The sequence below is a fragment of the Globicephala melas genome, chromosome 11 (genome assembly GCF_963455315.2).
Source record: "Globicephala melas chromosome 11, mGloMel1.2, whole genome shotgun sequence".
Classification (NCBI taxonomy): domain Eukaryota; kingdom Metazoa; phylum Chordata; class Mammalia; order Artiodactyla; family Delphinidae; genus Globicephala; species Globicephala melas.
The window spans coordinates 52,720,659-52,743,148 of record NC_083324.2 but is presented as its reverse complement, the minus strand read 5'-3'; the positions used below and the strand labels follow the sequence as shown (position 1 = coordinate 52,743,148).

At 35.7% G+C, this 22,490-nt stretch overlaps 1 protein-coding gene and 1 pseudogene across 1 annotated transcript in view; one reads left to right on the top strand and one right to left on the bottom strand.

Annotated features, from left to right (window-relative positions):
* The window catches only part of STT3B (STT3 oligosaccharyltransferase complex catalytic subunit B), a 98,148-nt gene that overhangs the window by 31,879 nt on the left and 43,779 nt on the right, over positions 1-22,490 (top strand). Inside the window, exon 2 of the mRNA XM_030830037.3 lies at positions 19,405-19,513. Within this exon, the coding sequence (XP_030685897.1) occupies positions 19,405-19,513 (109 nt within the window). The remainder of the gene's footprint in view (positions 1-19,404; positions 19,514-22,490) is intronic.
* Positions 12,919-13,248, bottom strand: LOC115838847 (non-histone chromosomal protein HMG-14 pseudogene; annotated as a pseudogene).

Sequence of the window (22,490 nt, the reverse complement as noted above, 5' to 3'; positions counted from 1 at the left end):
TAGAAAAGCCTTTCATTAACTTTAGAGCTGAGGTATAAATTTTTTTTAACCTTTAAGATTAAGGGTATATTGTATTTTGCTTCAGTACCTAATTGTGAGATTTCGTTATTGTTTTTGAGTGTACATTAAGTGTTTCAGTATAACATAAGGTGAAATAACAAACCTAAAACGAAGTGTATGAAGTGGTTAGGTCTCCAACAAGATCAGTAGAAGGAAAATGCAGAGGTAGCGCTTTCCCTCTTTGTTCAGAAGGGCAGGCCTAGTTTACAAATGGGTTGGTACTGAGTGTTTGTTTTCCTAAGGAAACAATATGGTATATGTTGAATAAGACGTAAACCAGTTTGTAAAGTTCTATTTAAGCTGTAATGTTCTGAATTCAAGTATTGTGCTAATCTCTATTAGAACCCAAGAGGTGTAACCATTTTTCCATAAATGGACTTCCATAATTTAATCTCATCTTGCTGCTTTAAGAGGTTGTTTCAAGCACATAGACTTTTCTTAGCTTTCGAAGGATTTCTTGGGATGAAGAAGAATTAATACTACGGAATTTATAAGGATTAAAAACAAGTGTGTGGCTTTCAGAAGCAAATGTTTTATTCCTATCTTGTTACTTTTCATTTGTCTCTTATAGATATCGGGAAAGGCCATTATAAAATGCGGTGTCTTTGAATAGCCAAAGGACACGGAGGTCTTAGGAATATACATTGCAGAAGAAAACTAAATTTATGTATCTTAGCTTCTTTGTAAAGGTGGGTCTCTAAGACCTCTTTTAATTTGTAATATTGCTGTTTCTCTTTATCAGATTTAAAACTCACATTTTCCTGTGATCCCCAGTTTCTCCTTACATCTTGAAGCAGTTTACTTGTTACTGGAAAGCAGTAAAATTATTTATATGCCCCTTTTAGAATGAAAAAGTTCATGTGAGAATTATTTTGTCTGTCTTAATAAGTCATTCTCCCACATTGGAATTTCAGGTTGGCTCTAGAGATTGGGTTGAGAGAATTTGGGGGAAGGCGTTCATTTATTTTTTAGAAAACTTTTATGAAAAATAAATAAACCAAAAGTAGAGAAGACCACAATGAATCACATGTATCTACTATACAGAGTATTCAATAATTAGCATCTTTTTTTCACACTTGTTTCAAAACAAATCATTTTATTGAATTTAAAATACCAAAAGTTGTTCTGACAATATTAATAAAAGTATATGTAAAATCTGGTAGTTTTCTCAGACTGAGTTAGATATTATTTTACCACTTGTGTTTTCTCTTTTATTTCAGTTTTATTTTGGTGTCTCCTAACCTTTAGTACGTCTTTTCTCAGTCAATTCACCTAGTTTTACTTGATGAAAACTGTAAATTGTATATATGAGAGTGTGTGTGTGTGTGTGTGTGTGTGTGAAATTTTCCATAATAAAGTTTACATATAATTAACTTGAAACAAATAGACTGTCAGATATTTCTTCAGCAAAAATGGGTTTATTCGGGATCAGCAGAGAATTGCAATTAGGGATCTGCAACCACAGCAGGCCATGTGCAAGTCCCAGCATGCCATTTTATAGAGAGGAAAAGGAAGTTGGAGGGGCTAAACAGAGTCTATGGCTTTTCATTGGCTGCTGAGTCCTTGCCAGGGAAGAAGAGAGGAACCTTTCTTCCTCCTGTTGGGCTCTGCTGTCCTTGCAGGGCATGAGAGCTCCCCTTTCTGGTCTCCCAACATTTTTAACAATATATATTACTCATATATATAATTATGTAGATCATCTATCTATGTATATGTAAGTATTATAATTGCATATATAGATATGTGTGCATGTATATGTAAACTCTGTATACACACACATACACATGCACACGTGCAGTATCGTAGAAAATTTCTAACATAAGCAAAAGTAGAGTTAATACTGTAATGAACCTCCGAATGTGTATACATCACCCAGCTTCAACAGTTTTCAATTTATGGGCCATCTTGTTTCATCTATAACACCCTCCCCAGCTATTTAAATTTTTTTAATATGTATATTGGACATGCTAAAATTGAAGACTGCTTTTGTGCACACAATTGCTTGCATTTAATGAAGAAGAAAATAGAAGCCAAAATTTAAGTCAGTGTTACTACTTATTACTAGTATGCCAGAAAGAATTAATTGACCCTCATAAGTGAAGTGCCAGGAACTATATGATACCTTCAAGGATGCAAAAGTCACTAAGAAAAAAATATTCCACTGTCAGGTAAATTAGAATAGAGGTTCCAACGTGATGTTTTCAAAGCACAAATTCAAGTGGACTGGGGAGGGGAGGATGGAGTATTAGAGAAGGCTTCTTCAAGAATGAATTTCAGGTTTGAGGGGATCTCAGGAAGAAAGGAGAATAAAATGCATGGCTGTGGTGTGTTTCTATGTAGATGGAACAAAGAGCTAGGAAAGACCATGCTAAAATTGCTCAATAAGAAGGTGAAACAAAAGATTAATAGATACAATTCTTTTTTTGGTTATTTACTGTAATGGAAAAGAGTAGTTGTATGATTAATCTAAATGCCTTTTATATTTGTTTTGGATTGGTTTTTTTTTGTTTCCCCTGGTTATTAACTTCCTCCCCTGCCTCGGGTTCTTTTGTTTTTTTCAGTTGAGAAATCATTACCATATACCAGTGTATTAATTTTAGGTGTAAAACATAATGATTTCATATATGTATATATTGTGAAATGATTACCACAATAAGTTTAATTAATTAACATTTATTACCACACCTTTTTTTTCCCCTTGTGATGAGAACTTTTAAGATCTAAACAACTTCCAAATATATAATACTGTATCGTTAACTGTAGTCACCATGTTGTATATTGCATCCCTACAACTTAGTTATCTTATAACTGGAAGTTTGAACCCTTTGACCACCTTCACCCATTTCCCCCACCCCTGCAACCCCACCTCTGACAACCAGCAGTTTGTTCTCTGTATCTGAGTTGTTTAGGTTTTTTGGTTTGTTTTGGTTTTGGGGGGTTTTTTTAGACTCCACGTAAATGAGATTGTCTAGTATTTGTCTTTCTATCTGACTTATTTCATGTAGCATAATGCCCTTAAGGTCCATGCTTGTTGTTACAAATGGCAGAATTCCTTCTTTTTATGGCTGAGTAATATTCCTGAGAGAGAGAGAGAGAGAGAGAGAGAGAGTGTGTGTGTGTGTGTGTGTGTGTGTGTGTGTGTGTGTGTGTGTGTACACCCCACATTTTCTTTTATCTATTCATTTGTCAATGGACACTTAGTTTGTTTCCATGTCTTGGCTATGCTGCAACAAACATGGAAGTACAGATGCCTATTCAGGATAGTGATTTGGATTAATGCCTTTGGATTAACTCCTGGAAGTAAAATTGCTGGGTCATATGATTGTACTGTTTTTAGTTTTTTTGAAGAACCTCCATGTTGTTTTCCATAGTGGCTGCATAAATTTACATTCCCACAAACAGTGTGCAAGGGTTCCCTTTTTTCTACATCCTTGCAATATTTGTCTTTTTGGTAATAGCCTTTCTGACAGGTGTGAGGTGATAACCTCTTTGCATTTCCTTGGTGATTAGGATGTTGAGCACCTTTTCATGTACCTGTTGGTATTTGGTTTCCTTTGGGAAAATGTCTGAATCAGTTTGGATTGGGTGTTTAATATTTCAACTGAGGTTTCATGGGAATTCACGTAAAAGTAAATAACCAGACTATACTTATAGTATACTTGTAGTAACAACTGAATCTGCAACACAGTGTTACAAATTTAGATTTGGGTGCTTCTGGTTTAATTTATATATGTGTGTTTATATGCAAACAATGAGAAATACAAGCATTACTAAAATTTTCTATTAGGCTCTAAACAAACTTCTGCATCATTTAATTGAGCAATATCTTTAACAGCAAGAAAAACTTTTTAAAAACTGATGACTGTTTGATGGTTACTTCTGAGTCAAATATTTTACAACTTTGTGAACCAAAACAAAATACCAAAATAAATTAGACAATATTTAGCATCTTTGCAACTATGAAATATAACCTCGAGTTTAAGACTCTGTGTTTACTGAAAGAACCTAATTGTTCTTCTTACTGATCGATTTATTAGTAAATGTTATAAATTTGGACTTAAATTTCTATTTAAAAAATACTTTTATTTTTCCTTTATTTTTTTATGAAGATTTTATTTGAATAAAGGTTCCAAGCCTTTAAAGTTTGAAATGCAGTAGCTTATTTCATTTTGGAATTTCATATTATATATCTTAATTAAGTATTTCAGTTAAATGTCTTTACTTTGAATGAAGTTAATATTTATCTGTATTTTCTGTATAATTGAAAAGATTGGCAATTATAAGGGATAGATAATGGGATAGAATGATGTGGGAACAAAACATTACCTCTGATAACAGGGCTTTAAAAACTTGGAAGTTTGTCGAGTAGTCTTTGAGACATCTCTCTCATTTTAACATAGTCACAGGAATGTTTATTGATTTTCAAATTTAAAGTCTGAAGGAATCTAGTGGTAAATTATTAGAATTAATAAGCATTTGCAACGTTTCTGGTTATAAAATCAATGTAAAAATATCAAGAGATACCTGTCAAAGATTGCCAGCAAACACAGGAAAGCATGCTCAACATCAATAATCATTTGAGAAATGCAGATCAAAACGATAATGAGGTATCAGAATGACCATCATCAAAAAATCTACAAACAGTAAATGCTGGAGAGGGTGTGGGGAAAAGGGAACCCTCTTGCACTGATGGTGGGAATGTAAATTGATACAGCCACTATGGAGAACAGTATGGAGGTTCCTTAAAAAGCTAAAAATAGAACTACCATATGACCCAGCAATCCCACCACAGGGCATATACCCTGAGAAAACCATAATTCAAAAAGAGTCATGTACCACAATGTTCATTGCAGCTCTATTTACAATAGCCAGGACATGGAAGCAACCTAAGTGTCCATCGATGGATGAATGGATAAAGAAGATGTGGCACATATATACAATGGAATATTACTCAACCATAAAAAGAAACCAAATTGAGTTATTTGTAGTGAGGTGGATGGACCTAGAGTCTGTCATACAGAGTCAAGTAAGTCAGAAAGAGAAAAACAAATACCAATACCATATGCTAACACATATGTATGGAATCTAAAGAAAAAAATGCTTCTGAAGAACCTAGGGACCGCACAGGAATAAAGACGCAGACGTAGAGAATGGACTTGAGGACGCAAGGAGTGGGAAGGGTAAGCTGGGAAGAAGTGAGAGAGTGGCATGGACATATATATACATTACCAAATGTAAAATAGATAGGTAGTGGGAAGCAGCCGCATAGCACAGGGAGATCAGCTTAGTGCTTTGTGACCACCTAGAGGGGTACGATAGGGAGGGTGGGAGGGAGACGCAAGAGGGAGGTGATATGGGGATATATGTATACATATAGCTGATTCACATTGTTATACAGCAGAAACTAGCACAACATTGTAAAGCAGTTATACTCCAATAAAGATTTTTAAAAAGAGATACCTGTATGTCAAACAGGATTTTTAAAAAATAAATGAAAATACTATTAAAAATAAGAATAAATCTAAGCAAATATGTGTAAGATCTCTAAGGTTGAAATTATTCATTTTCTGAAGAGACATTAAAGAAGACCTATAAGAAGGAGATAACTCTATTTATGGATTGGATGAGTCAGTATTGTAAAGATATTAATTCTCCCCGAATCAGCATGTGGAGTTAATGGACTTTTAGTCAAAACCCCACATGGATTTTTTGGTGGAATTGACAGCTTATTTTAAAATTCATGTGGAGATGCAAAAGGACGAAATACAAGGCACAGTTTTAGAATGTTCTGCCAGATGTCAAGATTTTATTTAAAGCTCTAGTTATTAAGTTTGCATATTATTGGTGCAAGGATAGACATAAAGACCACTTGAGCAGAATAGAGTCCAGAAACAGATCTGCACATTAATGAACTCTTAGTGTATGATAGAGGTAGAACTGTACAGCAATGGAGAAAAGATAATTTTTCAGTGAATGATGTGGGAACAATTATTTATACAGAGGAAATAAAAATAGATAAATATTTCTCACCATATAAAATAATTGATTCCAGGTATATTAAATACCTAAATAAGTAAGTTTAAACTAAATTATCATGAAAAAGAAAATAATATCTTTATGACCTTGGGACAGTAAAAGACTTTTTTAACCAGAAAAAAACACTAACTCACAGCAAAAAAAAATTGATAAATTAGGTTTTATGTCAAGAATTTCTGTTCTTTAAAAAATACCATCATGAGTGAAGAGAAGCTATGAATGAGAACAGTTTACAACTCACATAACTGACAAAAGAACAATATGAAGAACTTAGTCAAATTAACTAGAAAAAATGTGCAGAGTACTTCAATACATACTTCAGAGGAAATTTAATGACCATTAAATACATGAAAAGTGTTAATCTCACAAGACATCATAGAAATGCAAATTACCATTGTTGGCAAAAATTGTTTGATAATCCTAAGTGTTGGTAATGTTACTAAGCAGCAAGAACTCTTGGGTAGGGTGTCCACCTTTTATTTATCTCTATAGTCAGTTCATTTAGCTGTCAGGGCTGATTAGTTTAGTGGTAGTGGTGTGTTGTATGGGGCGGGGGGAATAGGGGGGGAGGTACTGTATTACGGGCCTAAGAAGAAGATAGTGACTACTACTACCTTCAAAGTGCTCAGTGAAATAAGAGTGTGCTGCCCTTTACTAAAGTCCTGTTATTTCACTTCCAGGCGATAAGAAGGGAAACCCATAAGGGCATTCAGTAAACTATTCACAGTGCTGGGTTGGAAACTGGGCTGGAAAATAGGATAGAAAAACGAACAGCAAATCAGACAGGAAGAAGTTAACTGAAAATCAAAGAAAATGGGTTTATAAGAGTGAGTTGGGACTTCCCTGGCAGTCCAGTGATTAAGACTCCGTGCTTCCAGTGCAGGGGGGCACAGCTTCGATCCCTGGTCAGGGAATTCAGATCCCACAAACTTCATGGTGCGGCCAAAAAAAAAAAAATAAAGTTAAGGGAGTTGTGGGAGCCTTGCATACCAGGATTGACTTGATCCTGGGGATAAAATAGGACTAAACACATTCTACATCCATTTATGTTTAGTTTTTAGATACTTTGACTAGGTTTTCAGTAGAATCTTAATGAGCTTGCTTGTTTGTTTTAACTCTTTAATTTTGCCTTCAGGCTTAGATCTCAGGAAGTATAGTTAAATTAGTTTTAGTCTTTAACTTTGGGGATACCATTTAAAATTGACGTTAGGTAGCTATCTGGGAAGCTATCTAGAGTGTATTTCATCTCCATTTAAAAACATATTTATGAAATCAGTTATTCATTCAACAAATATTTGAGGGCTGCTATGTACCAGGTGCTGTGCGAGGTTGTTGGAGACATGTGGTTTCCTCGTGGGAGTATTTATCTAGTGTGGTAAATGTTAATCAAGTAAACTAATGTGAAATTGCACCTGTGGCAAGTGCTAGAAGAAAAAAGTACATTGAGCCTTTTCTGTCAACAGCATCCCTTAGAAATGTGCTGAAGTTTGAAGAATGAGTTATTTAGGCTAAGAGGGGAGATAGCAGTGATCCAGAGTGAAGGAACTTGGCAGTCTGAAGTTCTGAGGTCGGAGGGGATAAGGTGAGTCTGGAGGACTGAAGGATGGGTATATGGAAAGTAGGGAGATAGTAAGGTGTGAGATGAGACTAGAGTTATGTAAGAGCTAGAGTGTGTGTGGCTTTGATTATGTTAAGTGAAGTTTCCTTCCTTTTAATTTTAAGAGATGAAGCCCTTGAATAGTTCAGCAGGGAGTTGCAATATGATCACATTTGCATTTTGAAAAGATGTTCTTTGTTGAGAAACAGTATACAGATTGGAGAATTGGGACGTGGGCAAAATGGATGTAGGGGGATGAGTTAGGGGCTACTGCGGTAGTCTAGTTAAAAAAATGATAGCTTGGATTACAGTGCTAGTATCAGAGTAGGAAAGAGTGGACAAATTTCAAGGATATTTAAGTAGTAAAATAACCTGGTTATGATTTGTGTATAGGATGTGAGAGGGAAGGAGCTCTCTAGGATGACACCTAGATTTTTGGCTTTTTCAATTTAGGTGGTAATTAGATAGAAAATACTAAAAGCAGACACAGTGTAGGTATTTGTTTTGAGGGTGGATAGGTGGTGTCCAGTCATGAGTTTAGTTGGATATTGAGTTTGAGATGCCTTTGTGACATTCAAGGGAGAAAAAATGTAGACAGGGAGATAACATTGGCAAATTGTGGGCATACTGATAGTAATTGAAGGCCCAGGTATGACTGACATCTCTTGGGGGAGAGTTACAGTTAATGAGAGGATCTTGGGTAGAGGAGGCTGCCTGTACAGAAAGCAGAGAAGAGGGTTGGAGATGGGGGGTAAAAAAATAGGAGACTATTGTAGTTATAGAAGCCAGGGAAGAGAATGATTGAACAGAGAGGGAGAGGACAAGATTTATGCGAAATGGAAAGTGAAAAATACCACTCAGAACAATTTTGATTATGAAGTTGGAACCCCATGTTTCTTAGTTTTAAGAACATCTTAATCTCTTGGAGTCCATTTTTTTAAGTGAAAAATTGCGTTTAAAATTTAAAATCCTGATTCTTGTTAAAATACTAGGCCTTTTGTCTTTGAACTATTTTCACAGGTTTTGGGGATGTTACTTACTTTTCCTGTTGTGTACTTCCTAATGGTGCTCCTCTACCTCCTATAGTTTGTAACTGTCCTTTATGAAGCTCATTTGAGTCTCAAGTTATTTTTGGTTTTTGCTTTTACTGTTAATCCAAGTTTTTGGACCTTGGTTTCAGTGTTAACTTCTTGATTTGTAGACCCCCTTGTAAATTTAGACTAACATGCAGTGGTACAAAGGTTAAGAGTTTACCTTTCTTATGGGAGTCTTTCTTCCCTGGGGAGGAGAAAAATTTAGCCACTTCCATGCTGGTGGATACATTGTTTTTCATCTCTGAAGGGATAGTCTTCCCATGGTCCCGCCTTTAAGTACAATAAATACTTTGTTTCTAGCATTTGGAGGTTTCGCTTTTAAAATTAGCTCTGGTACTTTCTTTTAGAGGGTGTGTAGCATTTCTAGCTTAGATTTCCAGAATTGTTGCTGGAAAACAAATGTTGTTTTAAGTTCTGAGTTTAAAATCCTTTTTCCTTAGTCAGAAATTTTGGTATATTATTCCATTGCCTTTATATTATTTCCATTGCCTTTATAGCATTCAGTGATTCCAGTTGACTGATATATTCCTTTGGAGAAAATCTGTTTATTTTCTATGAATGATTTTAAGTTGCACTTTATTCTTAGCGTTTTGAAATTTATTGAGAGGTGTATGTAGTTTTTTGTGTTTTTTCCTAATCATCTGTGGGGCATAATGATTCTTCTTTTAAGATTAAATGTAAAAACTGGATTTACCTTTAGATTTCTTAATTTTTTCATACTTTTCAGCTTTATTGAGATATAATTGACAAAGTTGTGTATATTTAATGTGTACTGCATGATGATTTGAGATATACATACACATTGTGAAATCATTACCACAATCATAACACATCCGTCACCTCATATAGTTTCTTTCCTTCTTTCTGCCTTTTTTTTTTTTTTTGGTGAGAGCTCTTAAGATCTCATCTCTTAGCAAATTTCAATTATACAATACAGTACGTATTACTAACTACAGTCACCTTGTCATACATTAGATCCTTAGAACTTATTCATGTTATAACTGAAGTTAGTACCCTTTGACCTACCTCTCCCCATTTGTCCCATCCCCCATCCTCTGGCAGTCACCATTCTATTCTCTTTCTGAGTTAAACTTTTTTTAAAAAAGAGAGTTCACATATAAGTGATACCATACAGTATTTTTCTTTCTCTGCCTGGCTTATTTCACTTAGCGTAAATGCCTTCCAGGTTCATACATGTCACAAATTGGCAATGGCAAGATTTCCTTTTTGTGGCTGAATAGTATTCCATTATATAAATGTATAATGACATTTGCTTTATCCATTCATCTATCAACAGACACTTTGGTTGTTTACATATCTTGGCTATTATGTATGTAGTTATTTATTTTAATTTTTGGCTATGTCAGGTCTTAGTTGTGGCACACGGGATCTTCGTTGCAGTATGCGGGATCTTTCATTGCACGCCCGGGCTCTTTGTTGCAGCACGTGGGCTTCTCTCTAGTTGTGGCGCGTGGGCTCTGTAGTTTGCGGCATGCGGGCTCTCTAGTTGAGGCGTGCGGGCTCATTAGTTGTGGCGCACAGGCTTAGTTGCCCCGCGGCATGTGGGATCTTAGTTCCCCGACCAGGGATCCAACCCACATCCCCTACATTGGAAGGCATATTCCTTACCACTGGACTACCACGGAAGTCCCTGTCTTGGCTATTATGAATAATGCTGCAGTGAACATGGAAGTGCTGATATCTCTTCTATATACTGATTTTGTTTCCTTTACGTATACAGTTGACCCTTGAGCAGTGCAGGTTTGAACTACATGGGTCTACTTATATGTGGATATTTGTCACTGATAAATACAACCTGCAGTTGGTTGAATCTGCAGATGCAGAGGAACTGCAGATGTGGAGGAACCAAGTATATGGAGGACTCACTGTAAGTTATATGCAGATTTTCAACTACAGAGGCTTGATGCCCCTAACCCCCACATTGTTCAAGGGTCTACTCTATACCCAGAAGTAGGATTTCTGGATCACATGATAGTTCTGCTTTAAAAAATTTTAAGGAATTTCTACACTATTTTCCATAATGGCTGTATGAATTTACATCCCCACCAACAATGTACCAAGGGTTCCCTTTTTTCACATCCTTGACAGCATTTGTTACCTCTTTTCTTTTTGATAGTAGCCACACTAACAGATGTGAGGGTGTTTCTCATTGTGGTTTTCAGTTGCATTTCTCTGATATTGAGCACCTTTCATATACCTAACTGGCTATTTGTATATCTCTGGGAAAATGTCTTTTCAGGTTCTTTGACTTCTTTGACCATTTATTAATCAGATTTTTTGTGGGTTTTTGTTTTTTGGCTTTTTTTTTTTTTTGCTGTTGAGAGGTATCAGTTCCTTATGTGTTTTAGATATTAACCCCTTATTAGATATATGGTTTGCAAATATTTTCTCTCATTCCATAGGTTGCCTTTTCATACTGTTTATTCTTTCCTTTGCTATGCACAGCCTTTTAGCTTGATATAGTCCCAGTTGTTCATTTTTGCTTTTGTTGCTTGTGTTTTTGGCATCGTATGCTCAAAAATCATTGCCAAGGCCCATGTCAAGGAGATTTTTCTCTGTTTTCCTCTAGGGGTTTTATGGTTTCAGATTTTACATTGAAGTCAATATGCATTTCAAGTTGATTTTTGTGTATGGTGTAAGATAAGAGTCCAGTTTCATTCTTTTGCATATATTAATAACATCCAGTTTTCCAATACCATTTATTTGAAGAGACTATTCTTTCTTCATTGTTTGTTCTTGGTGCCCTTGTCAAAGATTAGTTGACTGTAAAAGTGTGGGTTTATTTCTGGGCTCTGTGTTCTGTTCCAAAGGTCTGTGTGTCTTTTTTTATGCCAGTACCATACTGTTTTGTTACTATAGCTTTGTAACATAGTTTGAAATCAGGGAGTGTGATACTTCCAGTTTTGTTGTTCTTTCTCAAGACTGCTTTGGCTATTCAGTGTCTTTGGGGGTTCCATGCAAATTTTGGGTTATTTTTCTATTTCTGTGAAAAATGCTATTGGAATTTTTATAGGGATTGCACTGAATTTGTAGATTGCTTTGGGTTATATGGACATTTTAACAATACTATTGATAATTCTTCCAATCCGTGAGCACATAGTATCTTCCCATTTATTTGTGTCTTCTTTCATCAGTGTATTATAGTTTTCACTGTACAGGTTTTTCACCTTCTTGGTTAAATTTATTGTTAAATATTTTATTGATTTTTATACTGTTGTAAGGGGGATTGCTTTTTTCTTTTTATGTGCTTCAAGAAAGTCTTTCATAATTGAGATTTTATTGGTTGTTTTGAGAATCAGTACATAGACATTTCAATTTGTACACAATTCTCAACATACGTACCAAAAATCTAAAAAATCATGTAGTTGTAATTCTTTTCTGAAGTTATTCCAGTGACTTTCCAGCTTAAAATTTGGAGGCAAATTTTCCTTCACTGGATATTAAATACCAGTATCTTCAAATATTGATATGCTGTTACATCGTAAGTCCCACTAATTCACAATTTAATGTCATATACCCTACATACTCAAATTGTCAGTCATTCACAGCACATTAACAGTTACTAGAAGAACCAGACTACCATGACCAAAGATGTTACATAGTGCACAAAATTCTGCCCAGGAGAGCCAAGACCAGGGGGTGAGTGGTTTGCTTTAGGAAACAATTATACCAAAAACAACATGGGAAGAGAAGTAATTTAAAGTGTTTAAGACATTAAATGCACCGCTGACTCCAAACTGCCATTTAGTATGCTTTGTATTATAAGATGTAAAAGCTACCCTCGCATCTGTGGAATGTTAAGCTGACACCCAAGACAATCAAAGCCTCCCATATTCAATATCCCAGTATTTTCTGGTTGTACCAAAAAATAAACAACCAGCAAATGATTTCACCTCTTAAAAAAAAGCATTTACACTAAATGCTTTTTTTTAAGCTACTAAAAAACTTGCCTTTACAAAATGCAAGAGCTACTAAAAAACTTGGATTTACAAAATAGTTGATAACAGAGCTACTAAAAAAACTTGCATTTACAAAATAGTTGATAACAGTATTCCTCTGGATTGTACAAGAAGGGAGATGGGGACCACTGATAGGACCAGGGGTGTGATATTAATCAGACTTGGCTTCTTTCTCTCCTGCTTCATCAGAAGCTGGCCTCTCCTCGTTTTTAGTTTCTCCATTTTCTTTTTTTTTAGTTTCTCCATTTTCTGCAGGTAAGTCTTCTTTAGTCTCTTGGTTAGCCACTTCAGCCTGTTTTGCCTTTGCTCCCCTTTTTGCCTTTGGTTTGCACTTTTTGTCTGAAGATGTATCCTTTCCTGCTGCCCTTTTTGGCTTCGTTTCCACTTTTGCAGGAGCCAGTTTAGCTGATGACCTTGCCAATCTCCTCTTGGGCTCCTCCTTCACCGCCCCCTCAGCGGAGCTGACCTTCCTCTTGGGCATCGTGGCGGTGGAGTGGACATGTGCCGGGTGCCTGCGAGCCGCGGCACGCTGAGAGCCTTTGTGAAGCTGGGCTGCCTGGCTGCTGCCACTCCTCCTGCTGCCCAAGCTGCTGGGACCCACAGAGGGGGTGGTGGGAGAACCCGGGATTGCTATCTTAATTTCTCTATCAGATAATTCAGTTAGTGTATAGAAATGCACCTGATTTTTTAAATGTTGATCTTGTATCCTTGGTGAAGCCTTTAGAGTTTTCTGTATATAAGATCATGTTATCTGCAAACAGACAATTTAAATTTTTCCTTCCCAATTTGGAAGCCTTTTATTTCTTTTTCTTACCTAATTGCTCAGGCTAGGACTGTGTTGAAAAGAAGAGTGAGCGTGGGTATTCTTGTTTTGTTCCTGATCTTAGGGGAAAAGCTTTCAACTTTTCACCATTGAAGTATGATGCTAGCTGTGGGCTTGTCATCTATGGCCTTTATTATTTTGAGGTACATTTCTTCTATACCTAATTTTTTTAGTTTTTGTCATGAAAGGATGTTGAATTTTGTCAGAGGCCCTTTCTGCCTCTTTTGAGATGATCATATGATTTTTATCCTTCATTCTGTTAATTTGGTATCACATTTATTAATTTTCGTATGGTGAACCGTCCTTGACTCAGGGATAAGTTCCAGTTAATTATGGTGTATGATCCTTTTAATGTGCTGTTGAATTCGATTTGCTGGTATTTTCTTGAGGATTTTTGCATCTTTGTTCATCAGGGACCCTGGCCTGTCATTTTCTTGTTGTGTCCTTGTCTGACTTGGGTATCAGGGTAATGCTGGCCTTGTAAAATGATTTTGAAAGGGTTTCTTCTTTAATTTTTTGGAAGAGTTTGAGAAGGATTGGCATTCATTCTTCTTTAAATGTTTGGTAGAATTCACCAGTGAAGCCATCTGGTCCTAGGCTTTTCTTTGAATCAGTGATCAAAACCCCCCAACAATCACCTTACTCGTTATTGATCTGTTCAGATTTTTAAATTTCTTCCTGGTTCAGTCTTTGATGTAAGTTGTATGTTTCTAAGACTCTGTCCATTTCTTCTGGGTTATCCAATTTGTTGGTGTATAATTGTTCATAATAATCTCTTATGATCCTTTGTGTGTCTGTGGTATTAGTTGTAACATTTCCTCTTTCATTTCTGATTTTGTCTTCTTTTTTTTTTTCTTAGTCTAGCTAAAGGTTTGTCAATTTTGCTTATCTTTTTTAAAAAAAAGTTGAACAAAACTGTTCATTTTTTTTTCTTTTTTTCTAGTCTCTATTTCATTTATTTCTGCTCCGATTTTTGTTATTTCCTTCCTTCTGTTTTTTGGGCATAATTTATTCTTTTTCTAGTTCGTTGAGGTATAAAGTTAGGCTGTTTATTTAAGGTCTGTTTTTTATTAATGCCAGTGTTTATTGCTTTAAACGTCTGTCTTAGATTGCTTTTGCTGCATTTTGGTATGTTGTTTTTCCATTTGTGTTTATCTCAAGATACTTTAAAATTTTTCTTTTTATTTCTTTGACCTATTGATTGTTCAGGAGAATACTGTTCAATTTCCACATATTTGTGAATTTTCTAGCTTTCTTACTCATTTCTAATTTTATATTATTATGGTCAGAAAAGATATTTGGTATAATTTCTGTCTTAAGTTTGTTAAGACTCGTTTTGTGACCCAGTATGTGATCTCTCCTGGAGAATATTCTGTTTATACTTAAGAAGAATGTGTGTTCTGCTGTTAGATGGAATGTTCTCTGTTAGATCCATTTGGTTTAAAGCATAGTTCAAGTCCAGTATTTCCTTATTCATACTCTCTCTTTCTGATCTGTTCATTGAAAGTAGGGTATTAAAGCCCGCTACTATTATTGCATTGCTGTCTATTTCAATTGTTATATACTGTTGATCAGTTGATCCCTTTATCATTCTATAATGAATGACCTTTTGTCTCTGTTACAATTTTTGATTTATAGTTTATTTTGTTGGATAAAAGTATAGCCATTCTTGCTCTCTTCTGCTTTACGTTTGCATAGAATTTTTTTTCCATCTCTCCACTTTCAGCCTATGTGTATCCTTAAAGCTGAAGTGAGTTTTCTGTTAGCATATGTTTGAGTCTTGTGTTTTTAATATATTTACTCACTCTATGTCTTTTGATTGGAGAATTTAATCCATTTACATTCAAAGTGATTACTGATAAAGACTTAACAACTGCCATCTTGTTAATTGTTTTCTAGTTCCTTTGTTCCTTTCTTCTTGTGCTGTCTTCCTTTGTGATTTGATAGTTTTTCTTAGCAGTATTCTTTGATTCTTTTCTCTTTATCTTTTTATATCTGCTATAGGTTTTTGCTTTGTGGCTTCCTTGAGGTTTACATAAAACATTTTATGATTATAACAGTCAACTTTAAGCTAATAATTTGATCATGCAAAATCTCTATTCTTTTACACCCCCCCTTCAATTTTGTTATAGATGTCATAATCTTTTTATGTTGTGTATTTAACAAATTATTGTAGCTATAGATATTTTTGTCTTTCAATCTTTATACTAGTTAAGTGATTTATACACCATTACAATAGTAGAATCTTCTGAATTTGATTACATACTTATCTTACTAGTGAGTTTTATACTGTTATATATGTTTTTATGTTACGAATTATTGCCCTTTCATGCTAGCTTGAAGGACTCCCTTTAGCATTTCTTATAAGGCAGTGTGGTAGTGATGAACTCCTTCAGTGTTTGTTTTTTTGGTTTTTGTTTGTTTGGGAACGTCTTTATGAAGGACAGCTTTGCTGAATATTCTTGGTTGGCAGTTTTTTTCTTCAAGCACTTTGACTATATGTATGCTATTCTGGTGCAAGGTTTCTGCTGAGAAATCTGCTGATAGCCTTATGTGGGTCCCATGTATAAGTTTTTTACTCTTGCTTTCAAAATTCTCTGTCTTTGATTTTTGACAGTTTTATTATAATGTCTCTCAGTGGAGTCCTCTATGGGTTGAATATGTATTGGTACCTATGAACATCACATGCCTGGATGACCATCAATTTCTCTCCCCAGATTTGGAAAGTTTTTAGCCATTATTTATTTAAACAAGCTTTCTACCCCTTTCTCTCCTTCTAGAACTCTCATAATGCAGCCATCATTACCCTTGATGCATAGTTAATGTAGGCTATTTTTCACTTTTTTTTTCCCTCTGCCCTGATAATTTCAAGTAACCTCTCTTCTAGTTCTCAGATTCTTTCTTCTGCTTGTTCATGTCTGCTGTTGATATTCTCTGCTGCATTTTTTTTCATTTTATTCATTGTATTTATCAGCTCCAGTATTCTCTTTGGTTTTTTTGTTGTTGTTGTTGTTTTTGTAATTTCTATCTCTCTTTTGGACTTCTTATTTTGATCATGTATTGTTTTCCTGATTTGTTGAGTAGCCTTTCTGGGTTCTCTTGTAGCTTGCTGAGCTTCCTTAAAACAATTACTTTGAAATCTTTGTCAGGCAGTTCATAGATCTGTTTCTTTGTGGTCAGTTACTAGAAAATAATTGGGTTCCTTTGGTGGTGTCATGTTTCCTTGATTTTTTTCACTTTTGTTGAAGCCTTGCATTTATGCCTGCCCATTTGATGGAGTGGTTTTGGTCGGGAAAGACCTTTACCTGTGGGTAAGTGTGAGGGTGCCAGCTGAATAGGCTGTGGCAGTTCTTACTCTGGGGAAGATCCAGGGGTGTAGTCTTTGTGTAGCTCCAACAGCTGAGATCAGTGTTAGTGAAGATTGCAGGGGTCCTCAATGGCCAAGGCAGCAAGTGTCCATGGGGCTGTTAAGGGCTGTTGGGGACCTTCTGGTCTCTTTTTCTCCCACAGGAGTTGTTGTGGCCAAGGGGATCTCTCTTGGCACCAGGTTCAGCTCACAGGTGTCCTCTTAATCATGGTAGTACTGATGAGTGCCCATGGAGTAGCCATGGAGCTAGGGTCTGGAGCTCAGGCACACACAAAGCAGCTGCAGAGCTGGAGTCTGAAGTGTAAACACTTACAGAGCAACAGTGGTTCTGGAGCCCAGAACATTTGTGGGATTAGGGGGTTGTGGCAGCCCTGGTCATGGGGCAGTGCAGCAGTAGCTCTTTCTTGCTGAGGACAGAGCAATGTCTCCCTCTCCAGGGGCCCTGTGGCAGTGATGGCTTTTGGTGAAAGCTGCTGTTGTCCTCTGCAGAGCACGCCACTGGAGTTTGTCCTGATGAATACTTATGGGGTCCTTTGTGAAAGCTGTCATGGGTGCTATTGTCCTCAGTTGAAGAGCCTGCCTAGGTCCTCCACAGAGCAGACCACACTGGGCACTGCAGTGGTCCTACCACATGGCTGATACTGATAGCCTCTACCCTTCTTTGTTCCTGGCTGTCTCTAGATGTCTCAGCTAAGCCTGTCTCCCTAGTGATCCTTCTGTATGGTTGATCTCCATTTTTTGCTTCATTGTGCTGCTGTAGGATCTCAGTTCTGCATGAGCCTCCTGGGGATATTTTCCTTCATGGATAGTTGTCTATTTCTTGTTTTTTGTTGGGGGTATGAAGGCTGGTATCTCCTACTGCACCATCTTTCTAATGCCACCCCTCAGAATACTTTCTGTCTTGTTACTAATTTGCTTTGCATCTTTGACCTTTTTACTATTTAGCCCATCCTTTATTTTGTTTATCTTAACAGTCATTTGACATTCAAAAACTTAAATAGTGCTTTTATCGTAGATCTTCATTTCACAGTGATAGTAGCAGTAGCCTCTGAGTGCTTTAGAGACATTATATTGTTTACTTATCATAGCCACCTTATTGACATAGGTACTATTGTTATCCCTTTTCTACAGATGAAGAAACTAGAGCACAGAGAGACCATGAGTTGTTTGCCAAACCAAGGTCACATAGCAAATAAGTATGGAACTAAGATATTCAAACCCAGGCAGTATGATTCTAACACTCGTAGTCTTAACCTCTAGGATATGCTTCCTTTCAGGCTGCTGTGGCTTATCTTATTTCTGAAGATATTCCTATTTTTGTTTTCTATGGTATTAGTTTTCCACTCATTGATTTCGATGCTTAGGTTTCATATTGTCTACTTTTCTTAAATGTTTGGTTTTTGGATGTGTGCTTATTTTTGTATTTGATCAAGTCTGTCTACAAATACTACAGTGTTTGTATCTAGTGATTATGGGAGGGAGAGTCATGGCTTGCTATTAGGAAGGATATATCAAGCTGAATTTGGATATGAGGATTCCTATTCATCTTCTTTCTGTCAAGCACTATTCCACTTTTTGAATCACTTGTCTACGTGTATTGCAGATACCTTTGAGGCCCACTTCCTTGCTTGGCAATGGTAGGGCGAGGGGATCCACCTCCCTGGCTGTTCCTAATGCTCATTACCCTGAGGATTGCTGCAGGATTTTCTCTTGCCCCCCTGCCCCATAACAACTTTATACTAAACATGGAACATCCTGGAAACTCCTCCCATTCCCCCACGCCCCCCAACACACACACACATACCATAGTTTGCAGTTTACTTCTGGTTGCAGTTTGGGCTGTGGCTTCTTCCATCTCATTTCTTCTCATTTGGTTTTTTTGTCTTTCGTTGATGAAATTTCTCATTCGTTAAGGTCATGTTCTTGTTTTAAAGTGCTGTTACAGTTCATCTCCCATGGTTTTAGTGCTATTATAACTTATTCTTTATTTCTGTAATTTTTAGGGTTATAGGATTGGAGGCAATTATGTTGAATGTGCATCCTTCATTTTGATGCTATTTTCTGTCAGTGGTTTTTAATCTTTTGAGAGTCATTGACTTCTTTGACCATTTGGTAAATTGTATGTACCCTCACTTTTTAAAAATTCAGATGCATAGCTGTCTACCATCTGTACCCCAGGCAGTGGCCAAATTTTGAGCATTACTGGTTTGGTGAGTTGTTTTTTTTTGGGGGGGGGGACTTTGTTTTTAGTTATATTTAGAGGTATTTGCCTATTTCTTGGAAAATAATGTGTTACTTAGGTTTAAGGAAAATTGTTATAAAAGATGTATTTATGTAGCCATAGAGCTATATATAAAGAGTTAAATATAAAGTATAATATTAGAAAGATAGAGCTATTTTTTTCTAGTAAAGTTTTATAACGTTTCTTTTTTTCCTGTTTTCTCTAGGTTTAATTATAGATCAACACATCATCTTGCATCTCATGGGTTCTATGAATTTTTAAATTGGTTTGATGAAAGAGCATGGTATCCACTAGGAAGAATAGTCGGTGGTACTGTAAGTATATTTGCAGTTATTTGTGTTAATCTTAAAATCTTGCAGTTATTTGAGTAAATCATTAATCACTAAGGTGGTGGCAATTCTTGAAAGCTTTGTATAGTTAACTAACACATTTTTCTGTGGCTGATTAGTATTTAACTTGCTAAATCTCTTTTCTTGACCCTCTTCTTCCCACTCTCACCCCCCAACCTGTTTTTGGGTTACCTCATACTAGCCACTATTTCTGACAGGTGGATCTCTTGTCACACATTTAAGTTCAGATTATTTGTATGTTTTTGTCTTGTTCTATAACAACTTTATTGAAAAAAAATTTTTGGAAGGAAATAGAAATGTAGAAGAATCAGATAATTCTAATTTTCCAGGTCCCAATTACTCGAGGTAATTGAGTATTGATCATAGTTCATGGGGAATTATAATGTCCAGAAGATGATATAAGAGAAAATATTTTTAGGATTTGGGATGTAAGGAGAATCCTGAAGAGAAAATGAAAGACAAGACACCTATTTGGGCAATATATATGTGTAGTATTTTTTTCTGGATCAGTTTTGTCAGAGGTTTATCAATTTTAGTAGATTTCTTAACCCAAAGAAACTTTGACTTTGTTGATTATTAAATATTTGCTTTCTCTTATGTTAATTTCCATTTATTTCCTTCCTCCCACTTTCTTGAGTTTGTTTTGATGTTTTTATCTGTCTTCCTGATACAGTTTGCTCAGTAATTTTCAACATTTCTTTGTTATTAGTGTATTCATTTTGAAGCTTTAAATTTCCCAATAATCAGTTTTAACTACATTGCATAAGTTTTGATATGTAGTATTTTCATTATTGTTCAGGTCAAAGTGTATTTTAATTTCCACTATAATTTGCCCTGATTCATGGGTTACCTGGGGTTGTATTTAAGTTTTAAACATAATAGAATTTCCTAGTTATCTTTTTTTTTGCTTTATACTTCCAATATATTATGGTTAGAGAACAAATTCTATAATTTTAATCTTTGAAATTACTTGAGACATGATTTGTGGCCCAAGATATAGCCAACTTTTATAAATGTTCCCTCTGTGTTTGGAAAGGAATATGTTCTCCATGGTAGTCAGATGTTGTGTTTATAATCTGTGTTTATAATTTGGATTACCTCATACTAGCCACTATTTCTGACAAGTGGATCTCTTGTCACACATTAAGTTCTTTGATGTAAACAGAGAGAAAGATACAGGAGAATAGTCATGAATTAGGGTGAATTAGAAAGAATTGTGAGAGATGTGGTCGATGGCTGTATCTGTACTTCTTGTGGGGTGAATGCTATCATATACTTCATTGTACTAGTCTTTGATTACTATAGTTTGTTTCCTGGTGTGTTTATAAATTTTTACCTTGAATTCACCCTCAATGAAGGCTTGTTTTCTGAGACTTGGTGTTTGGGACCATCCTTAAAATCTTTCTCATTTGCCTTTGCTGGAGCCCTTAGAGGTCTTACTGCTTTTAGGACAGTTTTTAGAGGTTATTTCTCAGCTTGATGTTTTTTATACATGAAGTTGTTACAAATGTGGAACCCATATTCACCCATGTGATGAATGAGTTTCTTATTTCTTGTTTTGTTTCTATTCAAAGCTTTGGAAGTAAGGCAAGAGTTCCTTACTGTTTCCCTTGATGGATGGGTAGAACTTGTCTAGTCTAGTTTCATAAACGGGCCCTGGCTTTGTGCTGGGAATTAGGCCTTTTCTTTGATCCCTGTGGTGAGTAGTAACTACCCCCCAACCTCGAGTACCTATATATCAAGCCTGCTTTGTTTTTTCTCTTTTTAGATTCCAACGACATCAGTACCTAGTTTGAATTTCTTCTTTATGTTTGGAACCTGGAGGGTTCCCTTCCTTTTGAGCTTAAATATGCCTTTTTTGTTGTTGGGTGGTTTTATTTGTTTGTTTAGAGTTTTTTTGTCCTTTCATCTAGTACTTCTACATATTTTGGCTGTATTTCATATGCCAGTTCAGTCTGCCATATTTAGAGTATTTTCAAATTCATTTCCATTTTCTTTGAATATTGCTAACAAAATCATACACTGAGGCCTGGTATCGTATATGAAATGGAACAAAATTTTGATTTTTAAGAATGGTGATGATTGCCATACTTTTTCCCCCTTCCATTATCCCATTCGCCTTCTGTACCTTCTATCAAGCATTCATTTTGTGTCAATCATTGTTCTCTGGATGCTGGGGAAATTTTTCTTGCTATTCTGGAGCTTATATTCTTGTGAGGGTGTTTAGTTAATAGACAATAAATAAGTAAAATAAATAGTATGTGAAATGGTGATAAGTGCTATGGAGAAAAAGCAAGGGAGTTGGGTTAAAGACCATGGGGAGTTCGCAAGTTTAAATAGGATAGCTAGGAAAGGAAATTTATAACATTCTTTGTAGTTTCAGTGATGGAAAAAGAAAAAGAATCTTTTAGGATTTAGATAAGGATGGAAATATAAATACACATTTTAATCACTGAAGAAGAGCTCAGAATTAATGTCCTATTTCTTGTTCTTTAAATCCTCTTAATGTTTTATGTTCTCTTTTAGAGGGAGGGTGAAGAATATAACTGTTAACTGGCCTATTCTAGTTTATTATTTCCTTTCTATCCTTAAATATTTAAAGAAGTGTAAAAAGGTCTAACCTTCCAGGAGTCTGAAAATATTATATCTGAATTCACCAACTAACTAGTCCTTCTTTTCCTAGCTAGAATTGTTTACTTTCCAAATCTTGAATTTGAAAGAAGGGAAAAATCATTTATAAATACCACTTAAATAATATTGCACATAACTTTCTTTCATCTTCCATCCTTTTCTCAGTCCCTTGAACACAAGTATAGTCGATGTTGGAGCACATTAAAACTCCAAACTTAAGGATATGTTAGATTAGGACCCTGTTTTATAGTGAAAAGATAAGTGGGATCAATAAGAAAGTTACCTAGTTTTTCATTGTTAAACCTCTTCA